The sequence below is a fragment of the Rhea pennata genome, chromosome 18, assembly GCF_028389875.1.
Source record: "Rhea pennata isolate bPtePen1 chromosome 18, bPtePen1.pri, whole genome shotgun sequence".
NCBI classification, from domain to species: Eukaryota; Metazoa; Chordata; class Aves; order Rheiformes; family Rheidae; genus Rhea; species Rhea pennata.
This window is the reverse complement of record NC_084680.1, coordinates 7,080,120-7,102,712: the sequence shown is the minus strand read 5'-3', so window position 1 is coordinate 7,102,712 and position 22,593 is coordinate 7,080,120. Positions and strand designations below refer to the sequence as shown.

At 43.2% G+C, this 22,593-nt stretch overlaps 1 protein-coding gene across 1 annotated transcript in view; it reads left to right on the top strand.

The window, feature by feature from the left end:
* BRINP1 (BMP/retinoic acid inducible neural specific 1) overlaps nucleotides 1–22,593 on the top strand; it is an 89,016-nt gene that overhangs the window by 23,971 nt on the left and 42,452 nt on the right. The window contains exon 2 of the mRNA XM_062590977.1: nucleotides 3,677–3,944. Coding sequence (XP_062446961.1) covers nucleotides 3,727–3,944 — 218 coding nt within the window. The 5' untranslated portion in view covers nucleotides 3,677–3,726. The remainder of the gene's footprint in view (nucleotides 1–3,676; nucleotides 3,945–22,593) is intronic.

Genomic DNA, 22,593 nt, shown 5'->3' with positions numbered 1-22,593 from the left:
TTGCTTTTGTACTGAATGTATCTTACAGTTAAGCTATAGATCTCCCACTGAAGGGCTGTATACATGGAGAAATCCCCTGCTCTGTCCCCTTTGCAAAACCCTCAGGATGTGTCTTACATCAGTGGAACTCCATAATGCCAAGCAACAAATTATTTTAAGACTCAGACTTGTTAGTAGTTAGATTGAATAGACCTCACACACAAAATGATCCCATAAGCTTTACGGCTTCCATGGGACCAGCCCTGTGGTATGTATTAATATTTAATGTGAAACAACATCTCTGCAGCAGAGACTGGGGGGAAGGGAAGAAGATACTGCTAAAAAATTAAACTTGGTTGTGTGATAGTTGTTTGGACCAAGTTGTGTTCTACCATCCTCCATTGCCTCAGGCACCATTCCCTGTTCTCAGCGCTGATACTTCCAGCCAGTTTCCAGACTGGAGATGTGTCTGCTTCTCCTAGTTATCGTAAGAAATGCTCTGCCCATGTCTTAACCCCTAATTAAGAGCTATCACAACTCTAATCATCCTAACTCTAACCTTGACTTAAAAAGAAAGGGAGGGAGGGTAAAGAGGAGGGGAGGTGATATTAGTGAATATCCCCTCTCTTTTGTAAGCTGAAGTTTTCTCAATGTATGATGCTCACATGTGAGATGACAGAGCAGGGATTTCTCTGAAATCCACTTCATTTGGTTCTTCTAGTGTTTCAGTTCACACTTCCACTGTACTGGCAACTGGAGATGGGCTATCAATGCAGTTTGGAATGTAAAATCTCCCTTTCTCTCTTTGCAATAGAAATTCAATAGAAAGTGAAATGTTTAAAGTAAAACTGATCCAGGCTGGCTGATGAAGGAAGCAGTTATGGAAGGGTTTAATGAACAGACAGCTAAGTGAGTTTGGACAACGTTTACAGAACAACTGATCGTTATCAGCAGCAAATCTGCACACCCATCTGATGGCAAATGTCCTGAATCTGCAGCTGTTTACAGTGGAGGGAGCACACTGGAGACATGCTAGCAGCAGCAGGACAGAGAAGTAGCCCAAACAGAGGACCAGGAGGAATGAATTTCTGAACTGGAATCTGGAAATGCCAAGAGTGGGATGAAGCTGAGAAAATTTCTCAGGAATCACCTCAGATTCATGATTGTTATGAGTGGAAGCAGACCTGTATTGTCGCCCAGTGGGAATACACTGTATTCCCTTCACTGTGGAGCTGGAAACTCCTCAAGCTCCATTTTGGTAAGGTAGAGTAGAATCATTTTTTTCTGACAGGAGAAAGACTGAAGCACAGAAAACTGTGCCATGCATGGTTGAAGTAGGAGTCAGTGGTAAGGGCTAATATTAAATACATCTCCAAAACAGTAACAACTTCCTCAGTCAAGATCGACAGGTACTATTAGGTTTAATAGCAATAATATTCTATCCGTAATTAGAAAGGAGCTTTTATGTGCCCAATAGAAACATTTATTGCTTTTCCCGTACTTAACTTTTTTTTCCATTTTTCATGTAATGCAACAGCTGACAATCATTTTTAACAAGACTTAGACAACTCCGTTTTGTCAAGTGCTGCTGAGCTCAGTGCAGCTCCACAAACACATGCTGTGCACACGTGCAGACTCCCACACACTCCGGCGCAGCCACACACACACACACACACACACACACTCGGCACTCATGCTCCCTGTCACACTCCCAGGTTTGATACACCCGCACAGAAGACATGCACATTCATTGTCATGGGCTGCACCTTTGCCATGCTCCCAGAGGAACTTTCTGCAGCCAAAGAGCCGGCCGTGATGGCCACAGATGCTGATGATCTCTGGTCCATACCATACCCCTTGCACCAGCCAAGTGCTCACATTAGCAGTTAGTGCTGCAGATGTGCATGGCACCTCCAGCACTCCTCCGCATGGCCTCTCCTACACTCCTAGTGAGACCCTTTTGCCCCTGGAAATTACAGACTTTCAGAATGCCTATGGTAGAGTCAGATCCATGAGCAGAAGGGTTGTTTGGAGATGTACAAATGAGCCTGAAATCAGATCTCTCTGTAGCAGTTCTGTGTAGTCCAATTTCTCCTGCTTTAAAGAGTAGCTCCAGTCTCTCTATGCTATATTCTCCAGAAGTAGGTGGGGTTTGGCTGCCCTGAGGACAGATTTTGGCTGGATTTGTGCACCCACAGTGAGAAACACAGCCTCAAGATGACTCTGCATGCCTGGGCACATCCCCCTGAAACTCAGCAAGGCAGCCAGATGGACAGGAGGTGGGCAGGAGGAGGAACACATCTTGCTTATGGAGATGGCTTTTTCAGAGTAGCATCAACAGCTCCCAGCAACTGCAATGTAGATGTTTAGCTCTGATTAATAAGGAATGCAAGCTGGGTTGCTGCTATAGTCTCTTTGCTGCTATGAAGCAGAAGGGGAAGAGCACTGCGCCAGGCGCAGGGTACCTGCTAATCAAGCCACTCACCTTCCACCAACAGAGCACAAGACTTCATTTGGTGAGGGGGCATCACGCCAACAGCGTGACTGTGGAGGTGGATGATCTAATGGCTGAAACACTGGAAATGGAAGTCAGGAGATGAGGGCTCTCTTCCAGCTGTATCGATAGCTTGTTGTGTAACCTTTGGTAAGGCATTTCACCCCTCTGTTTCCCTTCCCACTCATCATATGTCTTGTCTATTTAGACATTAAACACACTGGGGAGAGAAACTAGCTCATGCTGGGGCTGCCTGCAGCCATGATTTGAAAAGGGACTGTGCAGTGGGCAGCCGTTCTCCTGTCATGTGAGTGGGACTGTACTCTGCACCAGGTAGTGTGAAGCATCTCCTTAAGCTCTCTAGTAAATCTGCCACCCCTGGATGTGCATGTTCAGTGTGTCACCCTGTGGAGCCTTGATCTTGAAAAGAGCCTTGAGGTCTTGCCATAATCCAAGTAGCAGCGTATAGTGCCCTTCCACTAAACACATACATCCCAAACATTTAGGCAGGAAAGTGGGTTTGGATGATCTTTAACTTTCGAAGTTTAGCAGGATTTCATAGTGGGGTGTGTGTGTGTCCATGTGTCCTCATGTGCTCATCTCTGAAACCTGGATAATTATTTTGTTTTATTTCCTTTTTGGCAACACTTTAAAGTAAAAGCTAGGTCTTTACAGATTGCTCAGGTTGCATGGAGTATGGATTATAGATCATCAGAGAGACAAGAAAGTAGAAGACACATTTCTCTAGCCCAACATTAAAGGGACAATAAATGGGTAATTGTAGCCTAGGGTGCGGCCACCTTCTGCGCTCAGCCTTCACTCATCTTTCAGAGAGTTTCAGAGAACTTCATGAGGGAAATGATGGACAAGCTGGGCTGAGGATATCTCATGCCAGGACTTGGTTATTTCAAAGGTGATACATACTTAGAAGGTTAAAGACATCACTTAGGTGCATGAATAAAACACTTCCAAATACTCTGAGCTGTTAACAGAGAGGGACTGAAGGCTTCTAAAACTTGTTTTTTCATGTCTATTTTCACCCAGAGGGAAGATTGTCAAAGGATCAAAGCAATTCCAATTTTTAAACTCTCTCTTTTTCTCCCTCTTCTCTTCTCCTTCTGCCCATTCATCTCTCTCTCTTTCTTTCCTTCTTCTTACCCCTCCATCTCTCTCCTTCCTCCTCTTCCCTCTCTGTTTCAACAGGACTCCACAGAATGGAGCAAGAATGAGAGGAAAAAGGCAGACAGAAAAGCATGAACTGGAGGCTTGTTGAGTTCCTCTACCTCCTGTTTATATGGGACCATATACTAGTACAGCCCTCCCACCAGGACCCAGCTGCTACCAATCAACATGTCTCCAAGGAATTTGATTGGCTTATTTCAGACAGGGGGCCTTTCCACCACTCACGGAGCTACTTATCCTTTGTGGAAAGACATCGTCAAGGATTTACAACCAGATATAAAATATACAGGTATGTTGGTTTTCTACAGCACTCATAGCTTGCATAGGTTGTTAGATGGTGGGAATGCAGCTAGTTCCCATAGAGTCATAGTTGGCTGTCAATAGTGAGGTATGTCATTGTCTCTGTTCCACCTGGAAATGCTTCTTTGGTTCTTTACCACTCTCATCTGGTAGTGCAAGTTGCTTCAAAGACTCAGATGTAATGCTCTGATAGTGAGATGAAGACCCTGTGGGACCATGGCAATGAGCACAGTGGAGATCAAGGCAGACAGGGGCTAAAGGTGTGGGTGTACTTCTCCTATGGGGACAGATTAAAGACAGGTGCACTGACATGTTTGTCAATATGAGTGTACCTATGGGCAGATCAATTATCCATATCAGACACATGCATGTGTACTTCCAGTAGCTTAAGGTTTGTGCAGGCAGGAACAGACATAAAGATGCAGAGACACACTGCAGTACATTAGTTCTGACCCTGCTATGCTTGCACCACCACTGTAAACTGCCTACCACAGGTCTTTGCAGTTTATCTGTTTGTATGAGCCAGACTTGCTTTCAGAACTATGAGCTTGATTTAAAAATCATTCAATTAAAAAACTAAAGAGAATAGGCAGGATTGGGATATTTATTTGCCTTTTAGGTTTTGAAGCCTTTGCTGTTGCCTGCTTCAAGCTCTTCTTGGCAGCTGTGATACCTAGAAACATACTTTTTTATTTTAATATGAAAAACTGAGATGTTTATATGAACCTGTTACAGCAACGGGTGTTTTGGAGGGAAGGGGAATAAGTCAGCAAGTGTCATGAGATTTAGTCTAAAACCATAAGAAACTGCAAAAGTCTCACAGACATACACATTTATGTAATTATATAGTCCCTGTTGTGTTTCTGAAAGACACTTGCAAATACAACTGCACAAACCAGTAGGTTGGAAAGTAGTAGCCTGCTGTAAACACACATGCAGATACACGCACAGTACTCTTGCAGGGTAACAGAAAAATCATATGTGTGCAGGCAGTATTTTCCCATGGGCAGAAAGCCAAAAGCACTTGCAGCGCAGCAGCAGCGTGCTAGGTATTATCTATGTGTGGGGAAGAAAAATGAGTTGAGCACATCCCTTGGCCTCCAGGGAGTGCAGCATCCCCTCCCCTTGCATGAGACCGTGGAATGAGAGAAGATTAGAAAGGGTTGGAGACGCTGTCCTGTCTTGTCCCCTTCATTCAAAACTGCCCAGAGGGGAAGAAACAGCCCCCAAAACTAGAAATCATGCTGCCACATTTCCTTGAACGATATCTTGCTGACTTTGCTGCACACAGGAGCAGAGAAAACATGCTTTTCTTAATAGACTTTTTTCCTCATATACCCCCAGCTTTCCCAGCTGTGCTACCTGAAAGCATACACTCCGGCCGAGAGTGCAAATCTCTGTCCCACATAGTGTCCCTAGCAGCAGCCCTGCCCTTTGCTAAAGAGCTGCTCAGCCCTGAATGCCACCCCAGCAGTCTACAGGGGCTGCAGTGGGAGGGAAATGTATGCAATGTATGTGTTTAGACACATCTAAGAACTGTCACTGCAGGTCAGGCCAAAGATCCATCAAGCCCAGGATCCTGTCACTGAGAATCATGGAGAAACAGGGCTGGAAGGACCTTGAGAGGTTATTTAATCCCTGTTTCTTCCCCAAGGCAAGATCAGCCATACCTGTGTCACATTTGACAGCGGTCTGTGGGTAACCTCTTCTGAAAGGCTTTCCTTGACAGAGATTTCACACCCACTGCAGGCAACTCATTCCACAGCTTTGCTGTCCCCATCTTCATAAAGGAGCTAAAATCTCTTCTGTTGCACATTAAGCCTGTGATCTCTACTTTCATCTACTATGGGTTGAGGAAGAAATTCCCCATGCTAAGAATTTGAAGGCTTATTTCAGGGTTCTCCTTTTGGAATAAACACTGTGGATGCTCATGGATGCCTTCCAACTTCAAAAGATAAGGAGTTCAGGCACTCCCAGCTTAGGGGAGCTACTTCTGACTTTGTTTTTATAGTTATTAACAGATAATTCTGAATTTTTCTAATTCTCTTTTGATTCAGTTTAGAAACAGTGTCTCCATACTCTCCTGTGCCAATGAGTTACGTAGTATAATTGCATTGTGCAAAAAATACCCTTTCCTTTTGTTTGTTGGAAAACTGACCTGTTTGTTTTATTGGACACTCTTTCTGCTACTAAAAACAAAGAAAACATATTGTCTCATTCCCTTCTGCACACCTCAGTTAAAGCTTGCTTGCAGGGACCCTCCCAGTCAGAAACATTGATCTGCAGAGGAGATATAGCTTGCAATGACATCCAACCTTATTGTATGTTATGTCTTTTCACACACATGCTCTCCTCAAAAAGATGACTTTTGTAGTTTTAAATATCTAATGAAATATTCCAGGATGAAATATATAAGTAAGGTCCCCAGTGTCTCTCCTATCACATAAGGAAGGAAGGGATACAAGTTATCTGTTCAGATGTGGTGTGAATGACAGCAGGAATACTGGGAGGGACAGAGCTCTCTGAAGCTGATGAGGAAGGTGTTGCACGTGGCAGGGCTGCACAGGAGAAGGCTCTTATCTCAAGCATAGCGGATCATGTGATGGCTGGATAACAAACTACAAGGAGGAGGATAGCAGGACACATAATACTTATGTGAAACATCACTAGCAGCACACAACTGGTTAAAAAAATGAGAAAAGAGTTTCAGACTAAAGCTTTATACATAGGAAGAGTAAAAGGATCTGCTTTACTACATTTCTACTAGATATTGCCAAGGCACTTATCAAAGGACTTCTAGCAGAGGGAGGACATGATGTCCTACTTCTTCTGACATGCGAGAAAATGAGTTGCAGTGTTCCGCGTGCCTTGTAGTCTTGTGAGTGTGGGGAGTTCTCAGACAAGAGGCTTGCAGATAGTCATATTTTGAAGGGAGCATCACAGGGAAGGACCCTCTGAGGCAAGCAGAGGAAGTACTAAAGAGGTCACTATTCACAGAGGAACCTGGAGGTGAGAGAGAGACTAGCAGAAGAAGGGAGACAGAGAATCCACAGAGGTGTGGAAAACTGAAAAGAGCATCTAGGGTAGTATTTCTTGGCCAAATATCATGCTTTGGTTTGAGGGGGAGAGCAGAGAGCTTTGGAAAAATCCAGCTGTAGGGAGTTGAGTGCTTTGGAAACACACTCTGGGACTGACTTCTGCTCCCACTGTGGTTAGCTGAGGAGGAGGAAGCTCTACTGGCTTTAGTGGAGAAAGATGGAGCTACTATGTAGAAGTTGAAGGGGTATTTGTTTTTAATATCTGGCCTCATTTGCAAGACCAGTCACTTTAAAACTGGGCCTATGCATTTTTTAAGCAGTGTCAATGTCAGTCTAGCTGTGGTGAGTTAGTGGAGCCATAGCTCAATAGCTATATTGAGTTCAAGAATCTGTAAAGCTGTTGGGATTTTGTCAGCTCTTTAATTCCAATGTAGAAGTCTCTTTCCTCCCAAGTGATGTCTCTCAGTTGCTTTTTGCACTAGGCTAGGAGATGCACATATTCTGCATTAAGGCATCACTCCTTTCCTTAGGAACGCAGCTGCCTTAGAGCATGGGAATTTCCTTTACAGTCTTCTCTTTCTTTATTTCTCAGGGCTTTTTTTGGTTGGTTGGTTTGTCCCTCAGTCAGGCTGTTGCTTTGGGGACTTAGGGTTTTGGTGCAGTTGGCTTGCCCCAACTACATCTCTTCTCCAACAGCAGCACAACTCCAATCAGTCACGGTGACCAAGGATTTGGAGTGGATGTGAAATCAGGGAGAGGACCTCACCCGTCTCTAATTGGAACACTGTCACTTGTTTAGTGGTGATTTCCCTGGTGTCTTGCCGTGTGGGAACACGGACACAGTGCATTAGAACCGTGTCATTTATACTGAAAACCCACAGAGATAAAGCCACTGTTGATGTTACACAGCAGCATAAGGCAAAATGAACGATTTTTCTCTTTTTTTTTCAGGTGACTTTAAAAAGGAAACAACACTAGACTAAAACAACTCAAAGTCCAGATATTTATCAGCAGCAGGGCAAGAGCATGTTTTGATTAACAAGGCTATTTTATATACTGCAACAGTGCAATTCCTGTCAATACTTTTCCATAGCATACCTAAATTCAGATCTACCATCCTAGCATAGACAGGCAGTTCTCTGTTACAGTTTCCAAGGACTAAATGGATCACATTTGCTCCTTCTGTATATTGTATTTTAGCAGGTACTAGGTCTTTTTTTCCCCAGATCTTGAACCACTGTTTTTCCTAGTGTCTTTAGTCAAAGTTTGCACATTGCATGCAATATTTGGAGAAAGGCAAGTGAAGGAGAGGAATTTTGTATTGAATCATAGACAGTAGGGCTAGATACAATTGCATTAAGATGGCACATTAATCAGCATCGATTCACACAAGTAAGACTGGTTTAGGGGGGCCTCTGGCAGGAAAATACTGCTTTGAGCATTATCTGTGCACTCTGATGCTAATGCAGATATGATGGCAGATGCTGAGAGTGGTTTGTGGGATGTCTGAATATTCATTATGACTATCCCTGTTGTTCTTAATCATGAGAGCCTTAGGTATGAGGTATGGCACAAAGACAGGAAAACAGATGAAGCTCAGCTTGGCTTGATGTTGGGACTAGGGCAGTGTTGTTTAGACTAGAAAACGCTCCTGTTACCACAACACAGCAGGTAACAGCTTCAGTCCACTTTTCTGAAGTGCAATGTTGTGTTGGCCTTCTTTTCTCCTCCTAGAAACTGATTATTCACATAAAAAGCAAAGCGAAAGAAACAGTAGACTTAACACTTGAATACACTGTGTAACTATTCCAGTAAAAGCGTTGACACAAGTGAATTTAGTTAATGACATTGTTCAGTTTTGCAAGTTCCAAAAAAATGAGATTTGGTTGTTTGGTGACAGAGGTGAGACAGGAGGCAAAGAGGGAAGCGGTAAGATGGTCTTGGCCAGCGGGGCGGACAGGCTGGCCCCCACTCAGCTGATGCACTGTCAGGTTTCCTACAGCACAGCAGGACAGGACACGTCTGTCCCAACAGGACTCACATGCAGACTGGCAGAGAAACAACATAGGTGTTATCTGTATGCTTGCCCCAAGTTCATGATGTGGCCTTGGGAGGGTGAGCTCACATCTCCGTGCCTTGGTTTCCCTGCCTGTGCAAGGGAGATGACAGCATTTGTTTGCTCTGGATCACTGCAGAGTTAATTAAATGCTGTGAGACATCTGAACATAACAGACGACAGCAGTATGCAGTGGATGACCACAAGAGGCTGGAAGGGGACTGGGAATGTGCAAGGAGAGATACAGATTTTCTGTCCATGGGAGTTTCTTCCAGTTCCCAAACTGGCAGTAGAACCAGGGAAATCCGACTGTCTGGAACAGAGCAGGAGGACGAGCTCCCACGCGGAGCTCTAGAGGTGCGAAAGGGAGGTCCCTTTGCCCTGTGGCTTCTCCCGCAGCGGGATCATTTATAGGCTGCCTCACTTCATGCAGCAGGTAAAAACAAAATACTGCCGAGACCTCTACCAAGCCTGGTTGAAATATACCACCGGATTAAAAAGTTAGTGGGGGATGTGACAACAAACCAGTCAGTCTTGTCCCATCCCCCTGCCCTTAGAGTAACAGAACAAACTGACCTCTTACACATGCTCTTTAAAGTAAGGTCCCTTGATATATAAAAAGGAACTACAGTTCCTGAGACAGGAAAGACCAAGTAACTGGCTGGGAAAGCTAGCCATAAATTGGGTGGGATAGTGCCTGGGGGAAGAAAGTTAACTTCCCCCCCCCCCCAAAATTACTTCCTAAGGAGGGTGGTGCAGCTCTGAAACAGGTCACCAGAGAGGGGAGGCGGATCTTCAGCCTGGGTGGTTCTCAGGGCTTGGCTGATCGGAGGCCTGGGTGGTGTGCTTGAGAGCTGTCGATGGTCCTGCTTCTAGTGAGAGGCTGGATTAGGGACCCCCATGGGCCCTTCTGGCCAACATTTCTGTATTTTCTGATTCAGAGTGGACACTAAACTGCATGCTCATAACGGGATTCACACTACTAAATGAAACTCTGGCCTCACTGGAGATTTTTATTTAGTTGTAACAAACCCACAGATCTGAGCAGCTACGTGCTCTCTAAATGTGTCATTCCCTCTGGAAGGTGGAAGAGAATTATCATGAAGCAAGGATCTTTACTGTGCACATAGCATGGGCTACAGTTGACTTAGAAATGCATATGCTTTGCTGCTGCTTAAATTTCCCCTTGGAGGAAAAAAAATAAAAAAAGAAAAAAATATATATTGTCTCACAAAACTGTCTCACAAAACTTTCAAAGTTTTATAGCACCACAAATTAAAAACAATGAGCCAGATTCTCCGTGACATAAATATGTGAAGCTGTTAACTTCAATGAAAATTCACCAATTTATTTGCTTGAGAATCTGTCCAGCTGTTCTAACATATCCAGCAATACTCAGCTCCCCCAGGCCCTACACAGACAGAACCAGTGCTCATAGGGCTGCTTGCCCATGTCATCTGGTTGGGAGCATTATAAGCTTTTACTATTTCTAAAAGGAAGCAGAATGTGTATCCTAAATGCAGGCACTGGACTTGGTCAGTCTGGCTAGTGAACTTAAGCTTTGTGACTGTTTTTAGGTGCTTCCACTAAAAAAAGATTTGCCTTCCCTGACCAGACCTTCCAGGTGTGTTCCATGTAACCCTGTGATTAATACTACTGGGGAAATGATCTGGCTAAAAAACTAAGCTGGTCAGAAAGAAATAAAAAGAAAAAAAAAAGTTAATTTTCAGCCAGATAATTTCTCCAATCTTGTTCATTGTGTGATGAGATACTAGTAAAGCATTGGGAATAGGGAGGTGGAGGCAGGAAAGGGACTGGTGAGAATATTGTTTCCAACAGCAATGTGGACTGAAGTCGCATTAAAGAGATAGTGAAATTACGTGCTAAGTTTTGGCAGAGACACAATCTATTAAGGTTGCGCTCACCATTTTTTCATCTCATTCTTTTTCTTCTCTCTCTCTCTCTCTCTCTCTCTACTCTTCATTGACTCCTTTTGGTGTCTCTCTACTGCAGTGAATTTAATCTACTGGTCACTAAAGCTGTACAAATAATTGATTTTGTGGTTCGCTGGCTGTACTGAACGAAAATAACATTAAAAGAGGTTGATCTTAAATGGATTTTTGTTCAACTTTTCAGTAAAACGAAAAAAAAACAAAACATTTCATTTTAGATTCAGTCAAATGTGTAAGCTTTGTTGTTTGGTTAAGGTTTTTTTTTATCCAGTGAAAACAATAATTTCCCCAATTTTCAAAGTATAAAAAAATCACCTCAAAACACAAATCAACTAACATCATTTAAAAAATGTCAAAAATGAAACACTTTGATTTTGAGCATATTTTATTTGGCTGTTTGCTTTTGAACTTACTCATTCAGTTTATCTTGAATTTGAAAATAGTTCTGATGTCCTTGAAACAGTCAGGGAAGGAAAAAAAAAGAGAGAGAGAGAGAGAGATTGGCTGGCCATACTGCTCACTCTGAGACTTTGAAATCTTAATATTCCCTAGTGTTCAGGTTTGATTTCCCTTGGGTTCGGCTTTGAGAACCTTAAGATAAAGAAAAAAGAGCTTATTTTTTTCCTCAGTGTCAGTGGGCAAGGGAGGTGCCACCAGGATGAAGCGATGTGATTACAGCTGTGCTATGGGAATGCTCACGCTTGCTCTGAACTCAGTCAGGTGCTGAGACCCGACTGCTAACGACCGAGACAAACCGTACAACATGGGCACCATCCCTGTGCATCTCTCACACACACATCCTAGCAAGGTTTCAGTACTACTCCAACTGTTTGGATGCCTGAAGCATCCAAAAAAGCACCATGAAGGTTCTTCTCAAACGGTATCAAGGTGATGCTTTGTGCTGGTACAAATTGATAGGCACTGTTAGGCTTTTTAGTCTTTGTTTTGGCTTTTTTAGTCATGTTGAAGTTTTGCTGACAAGGTTTTCCTATTAGGTTTTTACGCTATCAGTTTAAAGGGGACATCAACTTTTATGTTTTCTAGTCAGAGGCAAGGTTTTTTAGGAGAGGCAAGGTTTTTTAGGAGAGGCAAGGTAGCAGTTGAAGGACAGGGGAGCTGAGATGAAAGGAGGTTCTTGCCTCAGTGTGGAATGAGCAATGGTAGTCTGCACAGCATTGCATGGCAAAAAAAAAAAAAAAAAAAAAAAAAAAAAAAGAGAGAGAGAGAGAGAGAAATCTCCATAGTTTACATTATGCATGTAAACGAGTGATATACATTGGTTCATAATCAGTAAATGCCTTGTAAATAACTGTGTGTAAACCAAAAATTTAAATCAATTTCCATAGTGCATGTAAACAACGAAGCCTTCCAGTGTTCCCTTCAATGTAAATGTTAATCTAAAAATGACATTAATATAAGTTTATGCAATTTTACAAGAGAGCCACAATTTACATTCCTGTCTCACCAGCTCTAACACTGCAGACGGGCAAACACAAGCCATTCAGGAGATGGGCGTAAACCAGCCAATTCCACTACATAGCCTTTCGTTTACCCACAGCCTTCATTCTTTATGCAGTTCAGGGACTGGTGTTGCTACATCCCCTGCATAATTCTTCTCCCTGCGTATGAGCACTTTTAATATATTTGCATAAGCAGAATAAAGGCAGGCATGAGGGATGGCAGGGAATGGCTTGGCCAGAGATGAACAGCATTAGGCCTGTGAGCCACAGGGCTGAACATACAAGGAGCTTGGCCTCTGCCTAGACCAGAGGAGCATCTGCTGTGGCTGTGTTTGGATTCAGATGGTGACAGCTTCAGTACATCGCGGGCAGCTGCAGGACTTGACAGAAGGACGTATCTCTCCTTCTCTTTGATATTCTTGAGAATAGAGGGCAAATGATGCTGGCCTTTGATAGACTTCAAATGGCTGTGGTCTTGGAATGCAACATCTGGCTGCGCTTTGGGGAAGGTCAAACCCTCTTTTGACTTGGCAGCTCACTCCCTCAGGGAGTGTTGCAGATGCAATGTTAGCTGTTAAGTTCACATCCTGATAGGGCACTCACTGTTAGGATGCACCAAGAAGAGCTTGTGCATGAGCTAGATGACTAGCAAGGAATATTAGTAGCTGGTGGCCCTGCCTGCTGACCCAGGTAAGCTCTTCACCAACAGAGCTTTAGCATAGTTTTGCATAGTACAAGCCAAAGCGCAAAAATTCTAGAGTGAAATATCTTAACTATGCATAGACAAGAAGCAGCATAGACAAATATTTTTAGTCACTGAACCCTTCCAAAGGAGATCCTCATTTTCTTAGGCTAAGAGGGAGCTTTCTGCACAGCCCTTTCTGAGATCTTGTCTAGTGAGGAGTCTTTTCACCTCTGTGTGAAAAGTGTAGGGCTTTTTCCAGCAGGTCTCCCAAGGCTGCACCCTAGCAAGCTGTGACTGCAGTGACTCTGCACGTTCATCTCTGCATTCTTCAGACTAGCAGACTATAGTCCAGTGGCCTGGGAGCGTATTTTAAAGGCTAACAAGCCAAGGAGAAGCCTTTACTCTTTTTTTGTGATCAGATTATTAATTCTGCTTTTAAATCAGCAGAGAAGCTGTTACATTAAGAAAAAAAAAACTCATCCTGTTAGATGCATGAAATAATTTTGTTCTGGCACCAGTAGCACTGGGAGATGGCATGACTGTACCTATTATAGGGGGGAGTTCTATTTCTGGATCCCTCTAATGTTTCCCCTGGGTTCCAAAAGTATGCTCCCCCCCCCCTTTTCTTTTTTTGCTGATTGCCACCCACCAGGCTCTGTAGATGGAACAAGATGTGTCTTACTGGGGCAGTCAGAGCCATGCAGGCTGTTTTGCCATGTTACCCTTCTACATGCAGGTACAGAACCCAAAGACATATCTCCTGAAAAGAAATCTAGGAATCAGCCTTGTCTGGAGCAGGGAGCGAAAAGGCTTTAGGCCAGACCTTTGCACAAGAATCTTCTCTCCAGGCACTGTAAGATCCAATGTGCCCGTGCAGAGCCAGCAGTTCTTCTATATGCTGCAGCACACCAGCAGGAGCTGACACAGCTCGCAAGCAGCTCAGTGCAGCCATACCTTCCTTAGAGAAGTAACTGGGCATGTGGTACTAGTACTTCTCCTTGGGGATGGGGTAGAGGCACTACTAGGCAATGTCCAACTGCCTTCTGCTGGGTCTGTGCATATGGACACTCTTAGCTGAGGGTGAGGCATGGAACATGCCCCGACACTGTGTCTCAGACAGCCAGACCCAATCTCTCACACATCCTGCTTCACCCTGACGCAGCCATTGACAGTGAAGCATTTACCAGAAGCTGCAGCAAGGTTCCCTTCACCAAGGAGCAAACTTTTCTGGTTAAATACATCCTATCAGGTGAAAAATGCCAACGGGGAGGGGGAAGAGAGAGTGAGGAGAGAAGGGCAGGCAGAACTGGAGCTGGCAGATCTCAGCAGTATTTGCATTCACTGAGCCTGCCTGGTGTGGAAGCAAACTGCAGTGCAGGCTGCAGGAGGATGCTGGCTTCTCCTCCCTCCCTGCCAGACTCCTCACAGCTGCTTGACTTTCTAAACACTCTGTTTCAACAGAATTGAGAGCCTCCCCATCCTGATTTTTCTGCAGCGTGGGAAAGCCTCCAACCTGCTCCAGAGCTGGTCCTGAAAGGCAAGCCTTGAGGTCTGACACAAGCAGCTGCGAGCAAGGCCAGGCTGGGGCGTAGCAGAGGGATGGGATTCTCTAAAGTACTTACTAAGCTTCTAAATCAAAGTCCCCCTGACAACCAGAGCAATAAATGCTTGCCTGGGGGCCCTGCTCCTCCACTCATGTGGTGACATCAGAATCTGAGCTTTAATTAAGAAAGGAGAGAGGGGAGGGAGGGAAGAGTCTCTAGCTCTTATGGCTGCAAAGGAAAGCTTGGAAACATGACCTGTGTGCAACCAAGAACTGCTTTAATGTGCAGACAGCTCCCAGTAGAGGGATAAGCAGTTGGGAGAAGGAGCCATGAAAACAAATTCTCAACCAGATCAGGCCTTCTTGTGCTTCTGTTTGCAATGGGAATTTGCCTTTATATCTGAGGAAGGGAGAGTCTCCCAAAAAACTTCGCTGCGGTAAAATTATACCAGAATGCCCTCCCTTGCTGTGCATAGCTCATACAGAGTCTTACTGGACCAAATGCTAACACAGCTTCTGCTCGTGCACAGAAATCACCTAGAGATGGTGAGAGCTAGTTGACTGCCACTATGTTCCCACAGGCAAAACTTTGCCTATGCGGCATAGCAAGCGGCAGTGTGGAAATCCTCTGCTCCAGGCTTACTACAGGAGGGTTTTTTTTATTTCTTTTTCTTTTTTTTCTTTTTTGCTTTTTTGCTTTTTTTTTTTTTTTTTTTTTTTTTTCCTCTTAGAGTTCCTCACCCACAGATTTAAGGGACTTCTTTATTATGCCTGTATAACAATGTAAATAATAATATAAAATGTTCCAATGTTCCACACTTTCTGGTCAGAAAGTCCATGGTGCCGTAGGTGTGCTTTCTGTCAGCCAACAATTTCAGCAAAGGCAGGGAGCAATTAGACATCTCAGAGGAGGCCACTTAAAGAGAAACCTCTGGATGCTCTCCAGCTCATAGGAATATGCCTTTGGCAAGGTTCATGGAAGAAGAACTTTATTTGATGGCTACACTCTCAGCCAACACATCAGAGACTGAACTGGAGACTCAGATATACCTGATATTGCAATAACTGCTCGTTCCCATGAATGAGTATCAAGAAGAATCAATGGAATAGCTGTTCCATTGTAATTCATAGCTGGCACCTCTCTTTTGGCTCTGACTGGCTTAACGATAGCTCTTACAAGCCTCCAGACACTGAGACTTGTGCTGACATGGCTAGAGATCTTCTAGTTTCCAAAATAAAAGTGCCCCTTGCAAGCTGCAAGCAATGGTTTCATGGACTGTTAGTCACTGGCTGGTCTCATCTTGAGAGTTCCTGGAGCACAGATTGAGTTTAAGCACTGATTTCAGTAGCTGACAGTGGCAATCTACTCAGGGGATTCAATCCAGACAAGAACACAAACACTCCGACCAATGAACAATATTACCTCCCGACAGCTACTTGGGGGTGGAAGAAAGGACTAGATGAAAATGAGCATTATCAGGAGAGCAAAATTGTTTTCGTTGTCCATATAACCCAGCCCAGCTTTGTTTTTCTCCCCTTTCCTTCATATTCTTTCTTTCCTTTTCGGCAAATGAAAACCTGCCTATTGAGCATTGAGCATTAAATATTTCAGTGTTAGCTTCCAGTTCTTGAGAAAAAAAAAAAAAGTAGAAAGAAGGTTACTTTTTACTGCCCTCCAAATGTCTGGGGTTCTCCGTGGGGAGTCCAGCCACACAGCCTGGATAAGAGAGCTTGGTTAAGAGCAAGTGGGAGAGACAAGAAGAAAGAAAATAAGGTTGCTTCATCCCTAGTTAAAGCTAAATGAAGAGTCTCTATCAGACGAAAATATTCTCCTTGCTTTCTGTCTCCCTTCCCCCCTTTCCCTCCCCCTCATCATGAGCAGACTGCAAAAGTCTCAGATTTCTCCCCCACCTGCCAAAGGACTCCCGACTGTTTCTTGGGAGTATTTGATATTTGAAATCTGTGCCATACCAATTCCGTAGTTGAGTGTTGCCAAGTCACATGATTAACTGTATCTCAAGACTATTTAGTGTGTCTTCAAAGCCCCCACTTTTAGTGTCCTATGATTATGTAAGAGTCTCAACTCAATTTTTAAAGTAAGTTTATGGCACTCATAATTCCAGAGGAAAACTTCATAATATGACTCCTACATAGTCAAAAAGCAGAAGGCAAAAAAAGGAAAAAAAAATCTTAAAGTTTATCAGATTTTAAAAGTCTCATGAATTTTAAAACCAATCTCTTAATTCTTTTTTGGAGCCTGACTCATGATTTTCAAATAGTTAGCAATATGGCTGTAGGGATTGTAAGGCTAGTTTGTTATCTTATTAGATAACTTACATAAACTATCCAAACCCATAGAGACTCGGAGATTGAATATTGCACTTCAGTACACAGCTGGAAAGAACAGTGTCTTGTCTTCTGTATAGATCATGCAGATCTCCTCCTAATCCAGGTCTCTAGTCACTACTGCAGCACAAATATTTCCCCAAATGATATTAGTGCTAATCGTATGAATAAGAATAGCCATAATATTGATCTTCATAAAGCTTAGGTTATTAAATTTGAGTTTGAAGGTAGTTTTGTGGGGTGATTCATAGTAGTAAACCTTGTCAGCATGCATAAGCAGGGAAAGCAAGTCACAGAGCAATAGCACTGCAAACCCGAAGAGAAATACATTCTAGAGTCTTCCATTTTGCTGTGAGATTGCACACTGAACAAACACATATAACTATGTTAGTAACATCAGAGCTGACGTTTTGCTAATTATTTGATAATCTCAGATGATCTTAATTGATCTGAAGGGGGAGAAAACCATTTGGATAATGCAACGACCTGTTCTAATGATTCTAGAAAGCATAAGCACCAGCTATGGGCACTTTATTCCTGGAGCATTTGCACAGACCCTACAAAGACAGGAACATTCCCATGATAAGATGAAAGGGAGTAGTCACCACCACTATATATGATGGAGTTGCCTTCCACAGATGTATTATTTACTCAGGCTGTCCATATTGAGTTTATAGGTTATTCATGCTGAAAAGGTAGGAAGGTAGCAGAGCACACCATGCTCATGGCTGTTCACAAATCTCATACATGCCTCTGTGTATACTATATGCATGATCATTATTTGAGAGGCACTCAGAAATTGAGAGCTTTTGGTGAACTTAGACCATCTTTTCTGCTGCATATAGCTTCAGCATAGGCTAGCTGGAGTATCCCGCACAGCCCTTGGTGGATAAAAGATCTGAAAATACTTTCTTATGAAATAGCTCTATAGCAGGGACAGGAAAGACTCCAACCAGCTATTCTAGTACATGACAAAGGAGGAATCAAGAATGAGGAAGAAGTTAAATTCATAAAACTTTACAGAACTGCCACTGGCCGCCTGTATTTGGACTCCATTTTCTTTTGCAGGAGAGTCATAAAAACAGGCTTAATGTTTTCACTCCTGGAGAGTTAAAAAAAAAAAAAAACGCAATACTTTTATCTCTCCACTTGAACAAACCAGCTCCATCAGTGATTGTCTCCTATACAACTGTGGATCAACCTTGGAAAGCTTGGAAGCACAGCCGCTGTCCGCTAGCTGGAAAACAAGTTGCTCAGCCCCCTGTCAGGGTCTTTTAAGTGTTTGTACCACTGGGGTGGGACATGCTCTCATACAGATGAGGATCATATATTGAAAGAGGAGGAGACCTGGGGTAGCTCTAGAAGGGAATGGGGAGACAAATGACAAAGTTGTAAGAATATCATCTCAGTAAGATAGAGAGTATTTTCCTCAAAATGTTTTATTTTGTTATCACTCGTGTTTCAAGCTGATGAATTGGTTTCAACATATTTTTGAAGTCCTGGGCTCTCTGGCCAGTAGTGACCACAGTGAAAGACAGAGATCTAAGGAATGAGCCATTTTGACAAAGTTTTGCCTAGTGGAAAAAAAAATACAAGCTGTTCCAGATTCTTCCAGCATGGAACAAAGTCAGATTCTGGAGCCCTGAAACTAACTACAAAAAAGGAATAATCTCCTGGACAGTTCTAGCGAGAACTGAAGTCAGCTCACCTGAACGTGAGCAATTTAAGCTTTGTCTGGAGACACACAGTTAAAGTCCTTACCAATTACAGATGAGTTACCATGAGGTGCCACAGGGACAGTGCAAAGGGACTGAATAGTAAAGGATTAGCCTGTGCACACAGAAATTTTGAACAACTTACCACTGCCTCCTATTGTGCTTGAGCCAGTGGAAATCCTTCTTAGAATGGCATATTTTATTCAGTTTTTAAGAGGTCTCAATTTTTCATTTAGGAAGGGAAGTTGGAGCAGCTTCCAGTCTGTAATCAATCAGCCTGCTTTTGCAGGAAAGCTCTGAGGAAACGCTCTTGCTCTGTAGGTCCTTTATCTTCTCCGTGAACTCACAGAAATTATATTTCTGAATAGAATTAAGAGAAAGGGAGAGGGAGAACTACAGCCAGTGCAATGCTCAACTAAGCCTTACAGGTTACCTGCTTCTAGTAACTAGCCCTACCAAAATTATTCCCAACCACAACACTCCTATCTCTAGATTGAAGAAGCAGATGATGATTTAAAGAAGCTTGGCCCAAGCTTTAAAAAGATATTTAAATACTTTGTAGGGTTTTCAACTGCCCAACTGCCAAATTCCTGTAGATTTTAGTGGGCATTAAAACATCTGGGGCTTTTGGACAGCAACTATCACAATCTTAAATGAGGCTGGCTATAACATAAGTCATAGATTTATTATCTGTGTTAATAAATCACTTGAAATACACAATGATAAAGAGAGTAATAATAGGCACAGATCATCCAGGGATCCCAAAGCTCTTCACAGCCATTACTTATGGTTCCTTATGATAGCAGGAAAGGGCTGGTTTTTGTTTGTTTGTATCAAATGAATAAATTTATCATTAGTAAAATATTATGCACTTCATCAAATATATTTTTCACTAGCATATTTGTCAAAATAATAGCTCAGTCATATATTATCAGAGCTAAACATTTATAATGTGTGTATATCCAGTCATGATATGATTTATGCAGGCTTTTGTGGAATGAGTTAGTTATTGACCAGTTTAAATCACAGCTCCCTTGTGAGGCAGAAGTATTAGACGGTGAGCTTTTGGCGAACTTGGACCATCTTTTCTGCTGCATAGTGCTTCAGCATCTGCTGCCACAAGCACAGCTCTGTGGCTGGGTTTCCTTTTGTGACTATATTGATACAAATAGTTTTAATTTTGATTATCTACTGCCTACATCAGGTCAATCTCAGGTAGGGAAAGTCAATCACTGACTCAAGACCAAAGCATGTCTTGAGTGCTCAGCATTCTTGTAGAACCAGTACCTGAACCCAACACCAAGGTCCTCATCCCTTCTTAGGTATTTCAGCTATTCAGTATCTCTTCATCTCCCAGTTCCAGGAAAAGATGGTTTAGGAATCCCAGTTCCCTGCTCTCCTTAACAGGTCCCACATTCTTGGTAACACTGGTAACAGAGGAGCCCTTTACCACATCCTTCCCACCTCCCTTTCCAGTACGAGATAGCTGGCCTCCTTCCAAAAGTGCCTCAGCAGAGGGAAACTACGTGATCGACACTCTCACTGAGTCCCATTGTCATTCGTGACCAGCATCTCAGAACACTGCCGCTTCTTCCATGCCTTTATTGGTGTCAAACATCACAGCTTCTCCCTTGGGTTTTATTAGGGAAACTGATGCCAAATCACCCAGCTTCCTCCTACTCGATAAAAAATGTTTATAACCCAGTAAATTCTAACATATCAGCAGCTTGTTATGGAGGGAAAAGGTCACTGGGATAGAAAGAAAAAAAAAAGGATGCCCTTCCATCGGAAATTCTGACTGTGTATATACGAACAAGTCAGCACCAGAAAAATATCTTTTGATACGATAAAGTCTCATAATAGAAAATGTTGCTGCAATACAGGCCTCGTTTCTTCAGATAAATATTTAATATAGATCACTAAAGATTAATCGAGTACAGAAAAGTGTCTCTCCTATGGTTGGCGTAAAGAAAACATCTTCTCGTTAATTTATTATGGAGCCTGAAATGAGAAAAATCCTATAGAGAGAAATGTAGGGTACGGTTTCCATAGAGAAGCAGTGCACCACACCAGAATTTATTTAGTGTGTGGGCAGAGGCCTTCCCAGAACCAGCTGCAGCATGGCGTTCATGTGATAAAAAATCCCAGTGTAGGAAGCTGCCTCACAGGCTCATCTTGTTTTGCTGGGAGTAGTCTGGCTCCTGAAGATCTCAGAATTTCCAGAAATGGTGAGATTGTAGAGTCCATGGACTGCAGAAAGCACATTCCACCTTGGATGGAGTCTGTCTCACTAGACTATATCATAGCACATGTAATATCTCAGCCTGCTCCTCCAGGAGAGGGCACCTAGCCTTTTTGGAGTAAGTAATACTCAAAGGTCAGTGCTAGGACTGGAGCTCCCCGTTTGATCCTAAAAGTTGCTTGTTTTAGTCAGAAATTTCCATAAGCATTTCCCTGACATTTCTCAAAGGAATTCATTCATTCATAACTGTGATCCTGACTTTACTGGGCAGCAAAAGGATATCGAGGGCTCTTGGGTGAAATTTCCATCTCCTATTATGCTGGGATGTGGTTAGTCAGCTCTACTGTGATCGGTAGATGACAGTACCCCTTCACTTTCTACGACATCTTTCACAAAACCCACCACCTCAACCATTTTTCAACATTAAATAGGACAGTTACAGATAAAAAAAAATCATAAATAGCAGCAGAGATAGCATGAGGGAGAAAATAAGAGAGTCATAGGCAAGGAAGGAGAGAGAAAAAGATATATTTTAGCTGAGATTGAAATGGAACAAAGAGTCAATGAGATGGAGAGACACATGAAGGTTGTTCCAGATGGCCAGCCCCACCAAAGTGAAGACTCCTGCACCACCAGCACCCACAATGTGTGAACAGGGTGGGGATATCGCTAGCGCTTGCATGAGCATTGGAAGTGGGTGGAAGGAGTTAGCAGATCTGTCTGTACTCACGGATGGGGGAAATAGAGGAGCGTTATACAGGAGCCCCCTGTACAAGCGCACACTCTCTGGAGAGCTGAAGCAACTTTGGAGAGGAGAAGGCTGTAATCTTTCCACCTCTCCAACAGGCCTAGTTGTTTCTCCAGAGGTGATACTTTCTCTTTACTCCTTCCTCACTTTTTCCTGCGGACACCTTGCTGTTTTGGGAATGTTTGTGTTGAGCAGTTGACAAAATACTCGTCTACATGTTTAGCTCTCCCCAGGAAAGAAGCCAAGGGAAGGAAGGTTGAATGCCGCATCTCAGATCCTAGTCATATTGTTGTGTGCATTTCTAGGAGGCATTCAGAAAAGGCAACCATGAGGAAGATAAATAAAGCACTGCTAGAAAAGGTTTGTCTACTTTTGCACCCCATGCAACACAATATCTTCTCTTCTGCCACACCCAGCCGATCTCACAGGACACTATTTTTTTGGCTCAGTCTTTACACACTCAGCAGTGTTTCAGGAGAAATAGATTGGGGCAGGGTAGACATTAAAGATGGTGGAAGGGCAGAGCATCCTAGTACCACAATTGGAGGAACACAGCACAAGGTTGTGGCATCCCATCTTCTGGGATGTCACATTCTGGGATGTTGTGGGCTCAACATCACAGAATCATATATCATGCTGCCATTTGAAGGATTACAGCTCTAAACCATTGGTACAGCTCTCTTCTTTACAGACAGCATCTCCCAGACCTTGTGTACTCCCAGAACCTGAATAATGAGCAAAAACCTGATAGTAATTCTCTCTAGTTCTACCACAGGTTGTTGGACTTGCTACAAATATGGCCGGATGGCAGGCTTTATCTAGCCTAGGGCTATGCAGAGGAAAGACTAACAGG